Source organism: Lissotriton vulgaris, chromosome 10 (genome assembly GCF_964263255.1).
Source record: "Lissotriton vulgaris chromosome 10, aLisVul1.2, whole genome shotgun sequence".
NCBI classification, from domain to species: Eukaryota; Metazoa; Chordata; class Amphibia; order Caudata; family Salamandridae; genus Lissotriton; species Lissotriton vulgaris.
Genome location: NC_141698.1, coordinates 31,996,082 through 32,015,919, shown reverse-complemented (window position 1 = coordinate 32,015,919; position 19,838 = coordinate 31,996,082). Strand labels below are relative to the sequence as shown.

General features: G+C 50.0%; 1 protein-coding gene across 1 annotated transcript in view; it reads left to right on the top strand.

The window, feature by feature from the left end:
- Positions 1–3,714, top strand: part of LOC147684422 (scavenger receptor cysteine-rich type 1 protein M130-like) — a 156,783-nt gene extending 153,069 nt beyond the window's left edge. The window contains exons 16-17 of the mRNA XM_086940349.1: positions 1,566–1,691; positions 3,223–3,714. Of these exons, the coding sequence (XP_086796475.1) occupies positions 1,566–1,691; positions 3,223–3,341 (245 nt within the window). The 3' untranslated portion in view covers positions 3,342–3,714. The remainder of the gene's footprint in view (positions 1–1,565; positions 1,692–3,222) is intronic.
- Positions 3,715–19,838: the final 16,124 nt, after the last annotated feature.

The window sequence follows — 19,838 nt, the reverse complement described above, 5'->3', positions numbered from 1 at the left end:
CCCGCTGACTGTCCCAAAAATTGCGTGGAAGCCCATCGAAAAATTACGGACTGTGATATAGAAGGTATAATAGCCCTGCTAAGCAAGGCTGTCAATTTATAGTTAAAAGTATAGCTCCTCTTATGAGAGTACCTCACAGTACCTCATTCAGAGTGTGAAAGTCCCTCTGTGAAATGCTAATGCTGTTCTTTTAAGAGCGTTGCAGTTGTGGTGAAATGTGATTTTTCTGTACCTTTAAAACTGTAACCACGACTTTGAGTAATCATGTTGTTGTTCCATAACAAACGTAGTAGTCATGTTGTAGCACTCTTCCTTTAAAACTGTAGGAGCCATTTTGAGAATTGATGGTAGTTTCCTGAAACGATGAGCAGCCATTTTGAAAATTGATGCTAGTTTCTTTAAAAGTGCAGCTGCCATTTTGGGAATTGATGGTGGCTTCTTTAAAAGTGTAGCAGCCATTTTGAGAACTGATGGTAGTTTCTTTAAAAGTGTAGATGTCATTTTGAGAATTGATGGTAGTTTTTTTTTAATGTGTAGCAGCCATTTGGAAAAATAATGGTGCTCTTTTTTTAATAGCACTGCGGTCATTTTACAAAGGACTGGTACTGTCTTGTTGTGATGGTCATGTTCCTTTAAAATGTAGTAGTCCTGCTAAGAAATAGTAGTGCTTTCCCGTTTAATCTACTGACACTGGTGGAATGTAGAATTAGTGTCCCATTGAAGGCATAGCCATCCTGTCGAGAAGTTCTGGTACGGCCTCCTTATAAATTATTTTTTCGAGGTTTATAAAGAACCACCATGGCGCCAGGAAGAATGGAGAGGGTCTCGTCAGGAAGTTATCTGAACACAGGGAATTATAGGTAGACAGATATGTTTTGGCAGGTTATTGGAACTAGAGGTGGGATTAATTAATTTCAGCATGAGGCTTCCAGCATGTCTTTTTCAACTGTCCATTTCAGTCGCGGAACCAAAAGCAGGGCTGAATTTGGGAAAAGCGGGTTATGGTAAAAGCATATCTTAGGAAAAGGGGCTGTGTCACTGGATGGTTTGGTAACTCCAATCACCACCATTCAACTTTTTTTATATTTTCAATAAACGTTCTGGAGATCAGTGCTTTTGTACAGAACCTACCAAGCCTCCCCACCACCACCAAAATTAAATCCCCTTGAAATTTCAAACAATCGTACGCTATTTCTGCTGATGTGACCTGGCCTCTGTGACCCTATTCAATGTATTGTATACTGTCAGGAGTTGGGCGGGCTCTAAACAGGAAGCCGCAATGAAGGCAGGAAGCAACAAGAGCACCCAAGGAACAGAAGGTCCCACATAAATATGAAATACCTTTGCATGTCTGGTGTGGCAGAAAAGCACAGATATTTAATTTAAGCTAAAATGGTAGCCATGGAGAAAGCTCAACCTTGTCTGCATTTCTGCTTTGAATTGAAGGGTTCAAGGGAAGTGTCCCCTTCCATGCAGCCCTGCTGGGGTTTTTGGTGGTTCAGGAAGGAGGAGGGTGCTTTTACCTTTGACTTGTTTTGACTTCAGCCTTGGTGTGTGCCCTGCAGGTGGATACAAAAACCCCCTCAACCAATTGGATTCCCAGAAAAATACGGAAGGCGCGGCGGACAGCGACATTGAAGACGAGCGCTATGATGATGCGGAAGTGGTGATCCCGCTCAGCAGGCTGCCAGGTAACATTTAGCAGAAGTTACTACTGAGGAATGAGCGTTTAGTAGCATAAAAGGAGAGGGCTAGCGTGAGATAATGAGTATGATTCAAAACCTGGGCGGGTCACACCAGCGTCAGATTTAGAAGTTCACACAAATCTACGGTTAGAAAGAGCATCCAGCAGAAAATGTAAATGTAAATGTGTTTGTATTTATATAGCGTCTTCTACCCAGAGGTCTCGTAGCGCTGTATTCATACCGCTGTGGAACCCTTCCTGGCTTTCCTGTGAGATGTCCACTCCTAGGCACCCCCAAGGGGAAGCCAGGCATCCAAGCGCTGCTGGGGACGTTGTGGAGATTAAGCAAGCTATTGCCCAGAGTCACAGAGTGGGACCCATGATTAGACTAGGCACCGAGGCGAGAATTAAAATGTCCGGGGAGATTGAGTCCAAGAGCCGCCGAGGCGGGACAAGGCGGGGCTTGAACCCTGGTCCCGGGCCAGTCCTCTGCATCAGGGTCTGCCGCTCTAACCATTGAGCCACACTTCTCCACGTGTTCTCCAAGAGGTCTCCTTTTACCATCTAAAAAAGACCCAAATTAGAGATGCTACACATGGGTACCATCAATCGTTTTATGTCCAAAAGCGCGGAATGAGTCAAGCAAGAAACTGACTTCGGCGAGCAGGGGCGGGGCTTAGATGTGGCTCGGCACTGTCACTTCTGGGGCAGAACAAGGCCAATGCAGAGCCATTCAACACCACTTAGCGGTTCACTGGAGCACTGCTGTGAAAATATCATGATCCAGCTTGACGTCTGGGGATATTCCAAAGGTGAGAAATCTACGGTTAGATAGAGCATCCAGCAGAAAGAGTTCATGAAGCTAAGTACGTAGGGCCTCATTTATGAAAAGTGCTGCCCTCCTTGCGACATGCTGGATGCATCATATTTACATTATTACGCATCATATCGCAAGGAGTTACAGATACGTCAGTATTTCTGAAGTAACTGTAGGCGCAAAAATGACGCGTTGCTGGAGTGTGTCACAAAAGTGATGCAACTCCAGCAATGGGTCATTTCACATGGACAAGTCCCATTTCAAATGGGACTGCGTCAGTCTTACGCCTGCTGTGAGGCAGGCGTAAGATATTGATGCATTTGCATCCTAGAAGTGATGCAGTGAAATGCCATAGATTTCACTGTATCACTTCTACGAGGCTTACTTGCGTCAGAGCACCCACCCTGCACACATTATAACTGACGCAGGTATAATGTGGTGCAGGGGTTTAAAAAATGATGCATCTACCTAGATGCGTCACTTTGTAAATATGATGCAACATGGCACATTTTTTACGCTGCTGGTGCGTCACAAAAAGTGAAGCACCGGCGGCGCAAAAGTGACGCACAGCCTCATAAATAAGCCCCGTAGTTCTTAATGAAATGAGGCAGCCATCTCTGAAGCTAAGAACCAGCGTCCTTTCGTCTCCCCCTTCGCCTCTTTCATTTCCCTGCTTTCATTCTCTGCTTCTTTACCTCGGCCTCTCCATTTTCTCATGCAGGACAACCTGATGCCTCCAGAGATGGACTGCACCCAGCGCCCGAACCCGCGCCTGAAATCGAAAAGCCTGCACCAAATCAAGGGCACAGCGAATTTGAAGTGATACAGCTGGAGCCCTAACAAAGAAAAGAAAAACAAGCTCTACATCCCCACGTGAACAGTGCATGTGGACTACTAGGCCAACTTTAGTTCTGGTGTGAGGCTTCCAAGCTCTCCTCTCTCTCAAGCACTGAACTCTCTGTGATTATCGGTCCTGGCAGGGAGGGGGCATGCTGCAGCCTCAGCCAACACTGCTGCGGGGGTCATAGAGTTGTGGCTCTCCTGGATATGCTTTGCAATTGTAATTTTTTTTATAGAAATATGCTTATTTTCAAGTGCTACTTTTAAGGTGTCATGGGTTTCTGGGTAGGTTATATAGCAGTTACCAGTTATAATTAAGGCTCCCTCTTTTCCGTTTTTACTGATTTTTACAGATAAATACTGACAGAACCCCATCTATTTTTCGGTCTGTATTTATTTTTAAATGTGGATAAAAACTGAAAGTGGGTTGTAATTCAGTGATTCTAAATGCTGTCCGTCATGGCTGTGAAGCGTATAGCTTGCGGATTGACAGGCAATGGTGTTAAAAAAAGAAAGGAATTTTAGTGAAGAGGCTTAAACATCAGTAGATATGCACAAGGTTGATACTGATATGCATATGTTTTCATATTAGTGCACTGATTTATCGTCTCTGGGTTTTCATATCATTGAAATCTCTCAGGCATTCAAGCATGAATGAACATTTATTGATTAAATACATGAGGAAATATACTAGTTTCAGCTCCATTTCTTCACAAAACCCAAACATAAATATGGATAAATACAGATGTAAAAGTAAAAAAAAAAAAAATACCATAAAACTGGGAGCCAGTTATAATGCACCACGGGCGATGAGCTGTCAAATGCCTCTATTGTCTGTGCATAAGGTGCAGGATTAGGTCATTACTTCTCATTAGTTGCCAGTGACCCTAGAGTAGGGTCCCCAACCTGGGGTGCAAGATGGCATTTCAGGGGGTGCGACCAAGAGGGAAAGTATGTACTCTATGCATAATAGGAATCCGACAAGACTTTTGTAGGGGGTGCAAACATTAATCAAACATTTCTTGGGGGTGCGAGCATAGAAAAGGTTTGGAACCCCTGCCCTAAAGAGAAGATAACACAAATGTGATGGAGGTTTTCCCATCATCAAACGGAGCACGCGGGTGATCACCTCTTACTCATCACAGGTGGTATCTGCTCCTTCAAGTATCTATAAAGGTGATCCAAGCAATTGAGACATATTCTTTTAAAGAGGTCCCCAATACAGAAACTTGGCAAAACATTGTATGAAACTATGCAATTTTAAATCCCTTTTGGCTCTTTAACTTGGGAAAAGTAGGGTAAGATGTGGATAAAACGTTGAGGGAGAAGTCACAAAGTTTCCATTCACTATCAAGTTGCAGTCAAACACGGCATAGAAATAAACACAAGGTCCCGATTCACAGAACTAACTTAAGACAAAATCCTAAACTTACTTCCATTTTGGTATTCACAGAAGGCACTTACTCATTTTGGTATTCACAGAAGGCACTTACTCATTTCGGTATTCACAGAAGTTAGGAGTCCTAACTTTAGGACTCCTAAATGCCTTCTGTGAATACGGAAAGTCTTAAAAATAGGATTTTTCTCAGTTTAGGAGTAGTAAAGTTAGGACTCCTAACTTTAGGACTCCTAAACTGAGAAAAATTCTAACTTTACGTCTTAAAGTTAGGATTTTACTTAGTTTAGGAGTCCTAAAGTTAGGACTCCTAACTTCTGTGAATACTGAAATGAGTAAGTACCTTCTGTGAATACCAAAATGAGTAAGTGCCTTCTGTGAATACCAAAATAGCAGTAAGTTTAGGATTTTGTCTTAAGTTAGTTCTGTGAATCGGGCCCTTAGAAAATATATAAAAGAAGAATGACTGAGGGGAAGAAGGGCTCTCATCCATGAAATATGTTAGAAGACAATGCATTTCTTCAATGTTTTGACAATTAAAATTGATCAAACAGGATCATCTGAATAAAATTAAGGAAATGGTGTGGAGCAGATGAGATCTGTAAAGAAAGCTGTTCCTTTTGTTTGCTTGTGAAATAGGTAACATAAATCTTAACTGACAGTATTTCATGAACATTATTAGATGCATGAAAGGTTTCCCTAAAGATCCATCAACTCATCTCTTACCTTCATAAAACATCATTTGCACATGACATTCTCTGTCAGTATCAGCCATAAAAGACCCCTTAAATACCACTAAAGCGTCAATGACCCATGAAATATGGTCTATAAATGGCTCAACATGTTATTATAATTGCCACAAAAAGGGAGAGATAGGGCATTATTAAAGGTACAGGGATATGTCCCCTGGTAAACCGAAGGCACATGTGATAGCCCAGACCGCATGCCTCAACGTTTGTGTATCGGGTACAGCTTTAGGCTCGTGGTCTGAGATATCACATGTCTGCTTTATTCAACGTGTAATTAGCCATGATATCTCTGCATGCCCTTTGTTGACATCACTAAAATGAAAGCTTGATATACTCCCTTGTACATCAGCCTTGAAATATTTCAACTACTATCAACTCATAAAACAACCCACATTGCAGAAGCCACACAATCCCCTCAGCATTGTAAGTCATGGACTTCCCTACGTCATCAGCTGAAAGCCCTCTTTGCCATCAATCATGTCATATTTCGTCTACGCCCTATTCAGCTTTTTTTTTTTTAACCCCTTGAGCGCGGCCGCGATTCTGCGCCTGTGCGGCACATTCCGATCGCGGGTGCGGTCATGACGGCCGGGAGCCGTCATCAGCAAACGAGCACTGTGTGCTATGACGGCTCCCGGCCGTCATCAGCATGGAAGGGGTTAAACTTCACATATTATGTGACCTTAAAAAACAAACCGTGGGTGAAATCATTTTCAAAAGTAGGGTTAGGATTTGCAGAAGAGAACGACAGCACAACCCTAATGTAACTGGAGACTATTAAGGGAAAATAAATAAATGCAACTTTTCTAACTCAAAGTGCAAATCGCACAGATCGATTTCGGAAAATGTCAAGATAGAACAGGCTTAGGAACCCGCACAAAAACTGAACATACATATCAGAAAAGAAACTTACAAATGAAATGAACACAAACATGCATGCAAAGTGAGAATAAAAGTGACTGTCAGTGAAAATCTGTCACATGTATGTAGAGTGACAAAAGCACAATTTAAAGAAAAAAAATTCTAATGTCTGTGACAAAGTTTCAGAAAACTATGGGGCCCATTACGATGTCGGGTGGATTGCCCCCGCCAGGCTGGCGGTAGGCGGGGGCAATCCGCCCGACATTGTTGCACTAAAGACCCCCCGCCATATTAGGATGGCGGGGGGGGACCTCGGTGGACGGAAAGACCGTCCGACGCTTTTCCGCCCTGGCCCGTTGCGGGCCCCCAGGGATTACAGGGGGGTGGGGGGAGCACATGGGGGGTACCTATGGTACCCCCCAGCAGTTCCATGCACAGCATGGCAGGCACGGTGCCTGCCATGCTGTGCATGGAAGTGCACAGCATGCTTTCCTACCAATGTGGCGGGCGGTGCTGAGTTCACCGCCCGCCACAATGGTATGAATGCAGGATGCGCCCGCCACTGTGGGGGGCGCATCCTAAATACTGGCAACGGGACCCCCACCCTTAAGGTGGGCGTCCATATTACCATGGGGATGGCGGACGGGCAAAGTCCGCCCGCCATCCTGATGAGGCCCTATGTCTCAAGGCAGCTTGTCTAAATATGAGAGCCAGTCTAAGAGGAAGATAATGTTGATTTCTTGTCCCCAAGGTGTAATTGATCAGCCTTCATCAGGACTGAGAGAACATCATTTAGGAATTGGGAACCATACTAAAAAAAAAATAAGAATTTAGCTAATAAGGAGGCACATAATGTGCTCACCACTTACCCTAAAATCGGCAGTAAAACCAACATTTATCAGCTCATGACATTAATTTTTAATCCGAAATGTAAATGTTAGCAGGAGTTTTGTGGGTCAGATTAAATAACATAGACTGGACAGGATTTCAAAATGAATTTACCCCAATAATAGAGAAGACAGGGAACAAATATCACAGCATGAGATGAAGAATCAATCCAAACAAACAGCTTTCACAATTAAGATAAGCAAGATTGTTGTGCTTTTTTAAGCAGAAGCAGGCAGCTGGTATGGTGGTGGAACCCCTAGGAAAAGTCTTCCAAGATGCAGAACAGCCCTCGAGTTATAAAGGTAATAATGGGCTACACATCTGTAGGAAATAATCCCATCTGAGTGATGAGCACCAAAACAGAAAACTTAGGCCTATCTGAATTTGGCAAACTTCTGAGGAGAAATAAAAAAAATAAAAAACAGACTACTCAAAGAAGGACTTGTACACATGGCCCTGGTATTTCTGTCTCTTCAGAAGGCAATTGTGTGTTTGGACAGAGTATTGTTCAATAAATTCACAATGGCTTAATGTCTATGAATAATTTCTTTCACAGAGTTACTAATGGGGCTCTAGGTTTTAACAAATATAGGCCTGTCTTTGATTCCAGCGCCTTGAGACCCTCACAGGTGAGTAGCGCGCTATATAAAACCCTGATTGATTGATTGATTGAATTTTATCTTGAGATCAAGGAGGGATTCCTGAAGACATCACAAATTCTACTTACCTTGTCTGTCTCAGCAGCCTCTTTGGGCCTCCTTCAATGGAGTATGTTAACAAGGATGCATGTTAGATTCAGAAAATATATATATATATATATATATATATATATATATATATATATATATATATATATATATATATATATATATATAATATATATATATATATATATATATATATATATATATATATATATATATATATATATATATATATATATATAAAGGTAGGACTTTCCCAAATGGTGAATCATCTCGAAGACTCTGTCAATGCGAGAGATGGCTAGTATAGGTGAGGATATGCATAGCTGTCCAACCAGAGCTAATGGTCAAGAATTTAGTGATTTGCTTGACGAATGTCAGTTTGGACTATATGTCAGTGCTGCTGCCACTGAGAGAATCGAAAAACATAACGAAGAGAGGATGCGCTGCCGGTTCAACTGTGTAATTCACACTAGTGTCTGTGTGCCAGATTGTGAGGTGACATCTGAAGGGAATGTTCCAATGGTTATGAATTGTTGTCAGGAATGGTCCATTTTAGTTGTCACTTGTTTGATATAGTACACCCTAGAAGGAATGAGGCGGCACAGCACTTGACAAATGTTAGAAAGGATATCAGAACCAAAAATATTGCGGAACAAAATATTGTATCAAGAATCTAGGACGAACGATTGTGACGATAAGTTTCTATAGGTAAGTAAAGTTTTACTAGATATAACTCCATATCTATCAGGGGCGGCCTTAGGCATGTGCAAGCTGTGCACCTGCACAGGGTCACCAAACCCCAGGGGCCACCACGCCAATATATAATCTTAATATATTAATCCTCTGAGGATGGATACATATTTGCGTGGCGGCCCCTGGCAGGGATTTGGCAGCCTCCGGCTCTGTTCCACTTTCAAACACCCTGACACCCCCCCCCCCCCCTCTTCACTGGCCTCCACGCTCTGCCCCGCCCAGACCCCCTCTCCCAGGGCCCTCTACCTGCACTCCCTGCCCAGGGCCCCCATGAGCCTCGAGCCACCCCTGTATCCATGTATATATATATATCGTCAAGGGACATAGATGTGGAATTAAGAATAGTAAATCTATACTTACCTATTTGCACTTATCTTCTTATTATTTTTGACACGACATTCTGTCCACACAATATTTTTTGTTCCGATATTCTCTAAGTGAGCTCCCACAACAGGAGTGGCTATTCTGGGAGGCGCATGCTGTGCCTCGGGCGCTTTCTTGAAGGCTGGTGATTAGATATTGAGACTTTACTATAACTCGGAAACAGCCTAAAAGTAAAGGAAGTATTTTTTTACCACTGTAGGTGAGGAGGTGGAAGGAGAGAGGGGAGAGTGGTCACGGAGATGGTTCAATAGTGAGATGCTTTGAGAATATAGAGAAGTAATGGGTACAGTGGAAATGATTATTAAGACACTGGAGAATTTGGAAAAGAATGGGGCAGCAGTTGAAGAGCAATTAGGTAAAGAGGATTGCTGAGTCAGGGGTTGTGGCAGAAGTGGACTCAGTGAGGACAAAGGGCCTGATTCACGGAACTAACTTAGGACAAAATCCTAAACTTACTACTTTTGGGTTTCACAGGAGTTAGGATTTTGTCTTAAGTTTGTCTTAAGACAGACTTAAGACAAACTTAAGACAAAATCCTAACTTCTGTGAATACCAAAAGTACTAAGTTCAGGATTTTGTCTTAAGCTAGTTCTGTGAATCGGGCCCAATGAGTCTATAAAGGCAAGCTTGAAGGATACAAACCTGGGGCTCTAGGAAACAGAATCCTTTAGGCAAAGTGTGGTGAATGTCATGGATGTTCTGATGCCCACTGGATGCTCTGACCCACCCCTGGTGAAGAAGGCAATTCAACTGCCATCTTAGGAGTCTCCATCATCAGTGACCCCACTGGAGGGTGGTACTGTCAGACCCAGAGATGTGAGTCTGCTTTGAAGCTGAAGCTTCAGTGTGAGAAATGCAGGATGCTGTTATTCCTGTGTGGCGGCGTGGAGCACAGGAGTAGAGGCGTCACCTTATGGAGGCATATAAAGAATTATCACAGTGAAAGAAGGGGAAAAAATGGTCCAATTCCCGTACTATTTGTATTATTGAGTGAGATACGAGTAGAATGACAGTAGAAGACCCCTACCCCACTGGTGACAAGAGAGTTCCAAGAGAGTGTCAGGACACATTTCAAGAAGTCTTGGTTCGACACAGAAAAAATTCCAATAAACGATTGTTCATGTGCAATATGTTCATGCAGTGTTTTTAGACTGAGACTTCCTCTCAGGTGAATAGAAAAAGGTAACAGCCAACACGTGTTTCGCCCCCTTTACATGGCCATCCGGATTGGGGCTTCCTCAGGGCGTATTGAGTTAAAAAAAGGACAGAAATGTATACCGATTGGTCCGGTTGTCAAGTTCGTACTTCTCAAAAGTGAAGCGCAAAATGCCCGGGAACGGTCTGTCATGGCAGTCGGCATCATAGAGAGTTACTAGCTAAGAGGATTTCAGCTACTGAGTGTAACCAGGACAGAGTGTCTTGGGAAGGAGAAAACTCTCTTTTCGGGCCTCTAGGCAGCTGAATTCTTTCATCAAGGAATGCAGGCGAAATATTTCGAAGACTGAGGTACTGTTGGATGTTAATAAATGTAATGGAGTAGGGAAATTGCCTGAGTCTGTTTAGATTCCATTTCTTTAGAACTTTAGAATGAGGACCAGTTTGGCATTAACTATTGATTTCTGAAACAATTTGATCTCTTTGAGGTCCTGCTCTCACTCCTCATTACCTTACCGGTTCCCTTACCTCTTTGACCCCTGGTCCCACCATGCAACCTGTTTAGAGAAGTAGTCATCTTTTTGTGCCAAAGTTGGATGGAAGGTAGATATACTAAAGGAGTGATCATATATACTTACAATGTGAGGCTATTTTGGCTTGTGAAATGGACAATTACCAGAGATGCCTTGTGCTAATATTTCTATTATCTTGCCTTCTGTTTACTAGAATAAAGAATAGTGAAACCCAAACTGGTATTTTAATTTGTTGTTTTAGCTTGCTAAGAAAAATGTTTTTAATGTATTGTGTTAGAAAGGCAGCAGCGAACACGTCACAGCCCACTGAGTTTTTGTGGTGGATCACCGTTAATTTGGAAAAATATTTTTGTCTCCAAGTTTATACAAGAGGTAGAAATCTTCCCTTTAAGAAAACCAAATGTACTATTATACAGTATTGGTGGCAGAGGGATGTAACATCAATTAACACGTCCTGCAAGTACCTGTAGAAAGTGGTGGTAGAGAACTGCATGTTGTTTACAAAATGACAGCTTGGATGCATTTAAAAAAAAATCTTTATTTAATTTGTATTATTATATATGGACATCGAAGAAGAGAAAACCTGTGTGCCGCATAAAGTAAAGAAATCAGGCTAAATATTATTCACCACGTGATTACATTTCAGGTTCACATCATCTATGCAGAGCACATGCATAAAAAAGGAGATCAAAAACCTATCCCAACCTGAAGTGACCTGGTAAGGTGCAGTGGTCATACAAAGCAAGTCCAAGATGTTGCTTTATCACATACAGTCTGAGTGGAGACCAAATGTATCTTGGCCTAGAAGTGCACCGGAGGAGAGTGGAACAGAAGAGGAGTGGCATGGGAAGAGAGTGGCCTGGGAACAGAGTGGCCTGGGAGGAGAGGAGAGTGGCCTGAGGAGGAGGAGAGAGTGGCCTGGGAACAGAGTGGCCTGGGAGGAGAGGAGAGTGGCCTGGGGAGGGGAAGAGAGTGGCCTGGGGAGGAGAGGAGAGTGGCCTGGGGAGGGAAAGAGAGTGGCCTGGGAGGAGAAGAGAGTGGCCTGGGGAGGGGAAGAGAGTGACCTGGGAGGAGAAGAGAGTGGCCTGGGGAGGGGAAGAGAGTGGCCTGGGGAGGGGAGGAGAGTGGCCTGGGGAGGGGAGCAGAGTGGCCTGGGGAGGGGGGTGGCCTAGGGAGGAGAAGAGAGTGGCCTGGGGAGGAGAAGAGAGTGGCCAGGGAGGAGAAGAGAGTGGCCTGGGAAGAGAGTGGCCTGGGGAGGGGAGGAGAGTGGCCTGGGGAGGAGAAGAGAGTGGCCTGGGGAGGAGAAGAGAGTGGCCTGGGGAGGAGAAGAGAGTGGCCTAGGGAGGGGAGGAGAGTGGCCTGGGGAGGGGAGCAGAGTGGCCTGGGGAGGAGAAGAGAGTGGCCTGGGGAGGAGAAGAGAGTGGCCTGGGGAGGGGAAGAGAGTGGCCTGAGAGGAGAAGAGAGTGGCCTAGGGAGGGGAGGAGAGTGGCCTGGGGAGGGGAGCAGAGTGGCCTGGGGAGGAGAAGAGAGTGGCCTGGGGAGGAGAAGAGAGTGGCCTGGGGAGGAGAAGAGAGTGCCCTGTGGAGGAGAAGAGAGTGGCCTGGGGAGGGGAGGAGAGTGGCCTGAGTAGGGGAGGAGAGTGGCCTGGGGAGGGGAGGAGAGTGGCCTGGGGAGGAGAAGAGAGTGGCCTGGAAGGAGAGGAGAGTGGCCTTGGAGGAGATGAGAGTGGCCTGGGGAGGGGAGGAGGGTGCCCTGGGAGGAGAGTGGGATGGGAGGAAAGAGGCATGGGGGGAGAGTGGCCTGGGAGGAGCACGGCATGGGAGGAGAGCGACACAGGAGGAGAGCGGCATGAGAGGAGAGTGGCATGGGAGGAGAGCGGCATGGGGGGAGAGCGGCATGGGTGGAGAGCGACACGGGAGGAGAGTGGCATGGGAGGAGAGCGGCATAGGAGGAGAGCGACACAGGAGGAGAGCAGCCTGGGAGGAGAGTGGCATGGGAGGAGAGCGGCATGGGAGGAGAGCGGCATGGGAGGAGAGCGGCACGGGAGGTGAGCGGCACGGAAGGAGAGCAGCATGGGAGGAGAGCGGCATGGGAGGAGAGCGGCATGGGAGGAGAGCAGCATGGGAGGAGAGCAGAATGGGGAGAGCAGCATGGGAGGAGAGTGACATTCGAGAAGAGCAGCCTGGGAGTAAAGTGGCATGGGAGGAGAGCGGCATGGGAGGAGAGCAGAATGGGAGGAGAGCGGCATGGGAGGAGAGCGACATGGGAGGAGAGCGGCATGGGAGGAGAGTGGCATGGGAGGAGAGTGACATAGGCGGAGTGTGGCATGGGAGGAGAGTGGCATGGGAGGAGAGCGGCATGGGAGGAGAGCGACATGGGAGGAGAGCGGCCTGGGAGGAGAGTGGCATGGGAGGAGAGCGGCATGGGAGGGGACTGGCATGGGAGGAGAGCGTCATAGGCGGAGTGTAGCATGGGAGGAGAGTGGCATGGGAGGAGAGCGGCCTGGGAGGAGAGTGGCATGGGAGGAGAGCGGCATGGGAGGAGAGTGGCATGGGAGGAGAGCGTCATAGGCGGAGTTTGGCATGGGAGGAGAGTGGCATGTGAGGAGAGCGGCATGGGAGGAGAGTGGCATGGGAGGAGTGTGGCATGGGAGGAGTGTGGCATGGGAGGAGAGTGGCATGGGAGGAGAGCGGCCTGGGAGGAGAGCGGCCTGGGAGGAGAGCGGCATGGGAGGAGAGTGGCATGGGAGGAGAGCGTCATAGGAGGAGAGTGGCATGGGAGGAGAGCGTCATAGGCGGAGTGTGGCATGGGTGGAGAGCGGCATGGGAGGAGAGCGGCATGGGAGGAGAGCGGCATGGGAGGAGAGCAGCATGGGAGGAGAGCGGCATGGGAGGAGAGCGGCATGGGAGGAGAGCGGCATGGGAGGAGAGCGGCATGGGAGGAGAGCAGCATGGGAGGAGAGCGGCATGAGAGGAGAGTGGCATGGGAAGAGTGGGGCATGGGAGGAGAGCGGCATGGGAGGAGAGCGGCATTGGAGGATAGTAGCATGAGAGGAGATTGGAATGGGAGGAGAGAGGCATGGGAGGAGAGCGGCATTGGAGGATAGTAGCATGGGAGGAGAGCGGCATGGGAGGACAGTGGCATGGGAGGAGAGTGGCATGGGAGGAGAGCAGCCTGAGAAGAGAGTGGCATGGGAGAAGAGCGGCATGAGTGGAGAGCGGCATGGGAGGAGAGCAGAATGGGAGGAGAGCGGCCTGGGAGGGGAGTGGCATGGGAGGAGAGCGGCATTGGAGGATAGTAGCATGGGAGGAGAGCAGCCTGGGAGGAGATTAGCATGGGAGGTGAGCAGCCTGGGAGGAGAGTGGCATGGGAGGAGAGCGGCATGGGAGGAGAGTGGCATGGGAGGAGAGCGGCATTGGAGGAGCGCAACATGGGAGGAGCGCAGCCTGGGAGGAGAGAGGCATGGGAGGTGAGCAGCCTGGGAGGAGAGCGGCATGGGAGGAGAGCAGCCTAGGAGGAGAGTGGCATGGGAGGAGCGCGGCATGGGAGGAGAGCGGCATGGGAAGAGAGTGGCATGGGAGGAGAGCGGCATTGGAGGAGAGCAGCATGAGAGGAGAGCAGCCTAGGAGGAGAGTGGCATGGGAGGAAAGTGGCATGGGAGGAGAGTGGCATGGGAGGAGAGCGGCTTGGGAGGAGAGCAGCCTGGGAGGAGAGCGGCATGGGAGGAGAGTGGCATGGGAAGAGAGTGGCATGGGAGGAGAGCGGCATGGGAGGAGAGCTGCATTGGAGGAGAGCAGCCTGGGAGGAGAGCAGCATGGGAGGATAGCGGCATGAGAGGAGAGCGGCATTGGAGGATAGTAGCCTGGGAGGAGAGCTGCCTGGGAGGAGAGTGGCATGGGAGGAGAGCATCCTGGGAGGAGAGCGGCATGGGAGGAGAGCAGCCTGGGAGGAGAGTGGCATGGGAGGAGAGCAGCCTGGGAGGAGAGTGGCATGGGAGGAGAGCGGCATGGGAGGAGAGCGACCTGTGAGGAGAGCAGTCTGTGAGGAGAGTGGGAGCAGTCTGTGAGGAGAGTGGCATGGGAGGAGCGCGGCATGGGAGGAGAGCGGCATGGGAGGAGAGTGGCATGGGAGGAGAGCGGCATTGGAGGAGAGCAGCATGGGAGGAGAGCAGCCTAGGAGGAGAGTGGCATGGGAGGAGAGCGGCATTGGAGGAGAGCAGCATGGGAGGAGAGCAGCCTAGGAGGAGAGTGGCATGGGAGGAAAGTGGCATGGGAGGAGAGTGGCATGGGAGGAGAGTGGCATGGGAGGAGAGCGGCATGGGAGGAGAGCGGCATGGGAGGAGAGTGGCATTGGAGGAGAGCGGCATTGGAGAAGAGCAGCATGGGAGGAGAGCAGCATGGAAGGAAAGCGGCATGGGAGGAGAGCGGCCTGGGAGGAGAGCGGCATGGGAGGAGAGCGGCATGGGAGAAGAGCGGCATGGGAGGAGAGTGACATTCGAGAAAAGCAGCCTGGGAGGAGAGTGACATTCGAGAAGAGCAGCCTGGGAGGAGAGTGACATTCGAGAAGAGCAGCTTGGGAGGAGAGTGTCATGGGAGGAGAGCGGCATGGGAGGAGAGCGACATGGGAGGAGAGCGGCATGGGAGGAGCGCAACATGGGAGGAGCGCGGCATGGGAGGAGAGGAGAGCGACACGGGAGGAGAGTGGCCTGGGAGGAGAGTGGCATGGGAGGAGAGCGGCATAGGCGGAGTGTGGCATGGGAGGAGAGTGACATTCGAGGAGAGCGGCCTGGGAGGAGAGTGGCATGGGAGGAGAGGAGAGCGACACGGGAGGAGAGCGGCCTGGGAGGAGAGTGGCATTGGAGGAGAGCGGCATTGGAGGAGAGCAGCATGGGAGGAGAGCAGCATGGAAGGAAAGCGGCATGGGAGGAGAGCGGCATGGCAGGAGAGTGACATTCGAGAAGAGCAGCCTGGGAGGAGAGTGGCATGGGAGCAGAGTGACATTCGAGAAGAGCAGCCTGGGAGGAAAGTGGCATGGGAGGAGAGCGGCATGGGAGGAGAGCGACATGGGAGGAGAGCGGCCTGGGAGGAGAGCGGCATGGGAGGAGAGCGGCATTGGAGGAGAGCAGCATGGGAGGAGAGTGACATTCGAGAAGAGCAGCCTGGGAGGAGAGTGGCATGGGAGGAGAGTGGCATGGGAGGAGAGCGACATGGGAGGAGAGCGACATGGGAGGATAGCGGCATGGGAGGAGAGTGGCCTGGGAGGAGACCGACATGGGAGGATAGCGGCATGGGAGGAGAGTGGCATGGGAGGAGAGTGACATTCAAGAAGAGCAGTCTGGGAGGAGAGTGGCATGGGAGGAGAGCGGCATGGGAGGAGAGCGAAATGGGAGGAGAGCGGCATGGGAGGAGTGCAACATGGGAGGAGCGCGGCATGGGAGGAGAGGAGAGCGACACGGGAGGAGAGCGGCCTGGGAGGAGAGTGGCATGGGAGGAGAGTGACATTCAAGAAGAGCAGCTTGGGAGGAGAGTGGCATGGGAGGAGAGCGGCATGGGAGGAGAGCGGCATGGGAGGAGTGCAACATGGGAGGAGCGCGGCATGGGAGGAGAGGAGAGCGACACGGGAGGAGAGCGGCCTGGGAGGAGAGTGGCATGGGAGGAGAGCGGCCTGGGAGGAGAGTAGCATGGGAGGAGAGCGGCCTGGGAAGAGAGTGGCATGGGAGGAGAGCGGCATGGGAGGAGAGCGGCATGGGAGGAGTACGGCAAGGGAGGAGAGCGGCATGGGAGGAGACCGACACGGGAGGAGAGTGGCATGGGAGAAGAGCGGCATGGGAGGAGAGCGGCATGGGAGAAGAGCAGCATGGGAGGAGAACGACACAGGAGGAGAGCGGCCTGGGAGGAGAGCGGCCTGGGAGGAGAGTGGCATGGGAGGAGAGCGGCATGGGAGGAGAGCGACATTGGAGGATAGTAGCATGGGAGGAGATTGGAATGGGAGGAGAGAGGCATGGGAGGAGAGCGGCATTGGAGGATAGTAGCATGGGAGGAGAGCAGCCTGGGAGGAGAGCGGCCTGGGAGAAGAGCAGCCTGGGAGGAGAGTGGCATGGGAGGAGAGCAGCCTGAGAAGAGAGTGGCATGGGAGAAGAGCGGCATGGGTGGAGAGCGGCATGGGAGGAGAGCAGCATGGGAGGAGAGCGGCCTGGGAGGGGAGTGGCATGGGAGGAGAGCGGCATTGGAGGATAGTAGCATGGGAGGAGAGCAGCCTGGGAGGAGAGCGGCATGGGAGGAGAGCAGCCTGGGAGAAGAGCGGCATGGGAGGTGAGCGGCATGGGAGGTGAGCAGCCTGGGAGGAGAGCGGCATGGGAGGAGAGTGCCATGGGAGGAGAGTGGCATGGGAGTAGAGTGGCATGTGAGGATAGCGGCATGGGAGGAGAGTGGCATGGGAGGAGAGTGGCATGGGAGGAGAGCGGCATTGGAGGATAGTAGCATGGGAGGAGAGCAGCCTGGGAGGAGAGCGGCATGGGAGGAGAGTGGCATGGGATGAGAGTGGCATGGGAGGAGAGCGGCATGGGAGGATAGCGGCATGGGAGGAGAGCGGCATTGGAGGAGCGCAACATGGGAGGAGTGCGGCATGGGAGGAGAGTGGCATGGGAGGAGAGCAGCCTGGGAGGAGAGCGGCCTGGGAGGAGAGTGGCATGGGAGGAGAGCGGCATGGGAGGAGAGCGGCCTGGGAGGAGAGCAGCCTGGGAGGAGAGCGGCATGGGAGGAGCGCAACATGGGAGGAGCGCGGCATGGGAGGAGAGTGGCATGGGAGGAGAGCAGCCTGGGAGGAGAGCAGCCTGTGAGGAGAGTGGCATGGGAGGAGAGTGGCATAGGAGGAGAGCGGCCTGGGAGGAGAGCAGCCTGGGAGGAGAGCGGCATGGGAGGAGAGCAACATGGGAGGAGCGCGGCATGGGAGGAGAGTGGCATGGGAGGAGAGCAGCCTGGAAGGAGAGAGGCATGGGAGGAGAGTGGCATGGGAGGAGAGCGGCATGGGAGGAGAGCAGCATGGGAGGAGAGCAGCATGGGAGGAGAGCAGCATGGGAGGAGAGCAGCCTGGGAGGAGAGCAGCCTGGGAGGAGAGTGGCATGGGAGGAGAGCAGCCTGGGAGGAGCGCAGCCTGGGAGGAGCGCGGCATGGGTGGAGAGTGGCATGGGAGGAGAGCGGCATGGGAGGAGCGCGGCATGGGAGGAGAGTGGCAAGGGAGCAGAGTGGCATTAGAGGAGAGCGGCATGGGAGGAGCGCGGCATGGGAGGAGAGTGGCATGGGAGGAGAGACTTTGGAGGAGAGCAGCATGGGAGGAGAGCGGCATCGGAGGAGAGCTGCATGGGAGGAGAGCGGCCTGGGAGGAGAGCGGCATGGGAGGAGAGCGGCATGGGAGGAGAGCAGCATGGGAGGACAGCCCGGGTCTAATGCATCACTGCAGAATAGTGAATCCTTAATTCATTCTTCATCCTTCTGGACGAGGCCCCCAACACACTTCAGCCAATACAAAAACCAAAGCAGCAAAGCCCTCTCAGAGGGACAGGGATCTCCCTCAGAAACCCAAGCAACGCCATTGAAGCATAGGTGGTCAATATTCCACGGTGACATCTTCCCACACTCAATAAAGATACCACGCCAGAAACCCTGGGAGGAGAGCGGAAAAACAGGCTAGTAATCTCACAGAGGCGTTTGAAAGCCAAGTGCATATTCCAGAGCATTGAATTGAATTGAGCTGAATTGGGCACTTGAAGAGCGCTCTGCCACTCACAGAGGAGCATCCTGCCATGAAAACAGCGGTGCTACAATCAAGACAGGCCAAAGAAGGGTAATAGATCAATCAATAAGGGGGCAGCAGTGCAAATCAGGGGCTGCAAAAAGCCAAGTCTTCATCTGCTTTCTAAAAATTACTTCTGGTTCAATGAATCTTAAATGACTGGGGAGTTGGTTCCATGCCTCAGCACCGAGCTGAGAAAGAGTTGCCTCCTCCAGTTCTGAGTCTGAATGAACAGGGATTGGCATGGGAAGATCTCAGGGTGCTTTCAGTGGTATAGTGAGGGAATCTTTCGATATCCTGGCCCAGGAGATCTGTTGTCTCTAAATGCAATCTGTGAATATTGCTAAATCTAGAACCAGCTGGATAATCTTTGATTGGCAAAAAATTGAACTGATCTTAAAAACTCCTCTTTGACGCCCTGAAGTTCATACTAGCCTTTTGTATCAGATGGGTCATGGCTTTAGGGCTCAGTACCTAGAAATTAGCATCAATCTAATACCTATCAATTATGAACTTGTATGCTTTTTTTCATTGCACTTTAATGCTTGCACTGTATGTGAGGTTTTATATTTTAATTCCTTAAAGTAGCATAAACACATTGCAAATTTTAAAAGGATTTTAAATCAACCTCATTGAGAGGAAATAGGTTGTTTTATGTGTTCTGCGCAGGTGTTTTATCACTTAGTTCATTGCAAAGATTTTTATTAATCACGCAATAAAGATTATTACTTACCTAGGGGCCCATTAGGATGACGGGCGGACTTTGTCTGCCTGCCAGCCCATCGTAGAAAGAGACCGCCCGCCATAAGCGCATTGTGGCGGGCGGTGCACTCAGCACCGCTCGACACAATGCCAGGAGGGCATGCTGTGCACTTCCATGCAGAACATGGCAGGCACCGCGCCGTGCCTGCCATGTTGTGCATGGAACTGCTGGGCTGGACTGTTCCCATGAGCCACAGGGTCAGACTGATTTGCATTTGGCCATGTCTGAACTGGGGTGGTGGAGTGAGCTAAAGAATGATGATGGATTAAACCCAGATCAGTTGACTGGGGGTGAGTGTTTGATTTGCTCAAACGCTCCATTCATTATCTCCTTTGGTATCGCTTTGTTCGCCCTAAGTTGGCAGGGTGTGCCCAGATGTGGGTCCTTTGCTCACTTTGACACTGGATTCAAGGTAGACTGGATGATGTTTGCTAAATAGCCAGAAACCGGTCCCAGGATGTTTGTTTCTGGTCCAGGGAAGACATAGCTTGGCAGTTCAGGCTGGACTGTTCCCATG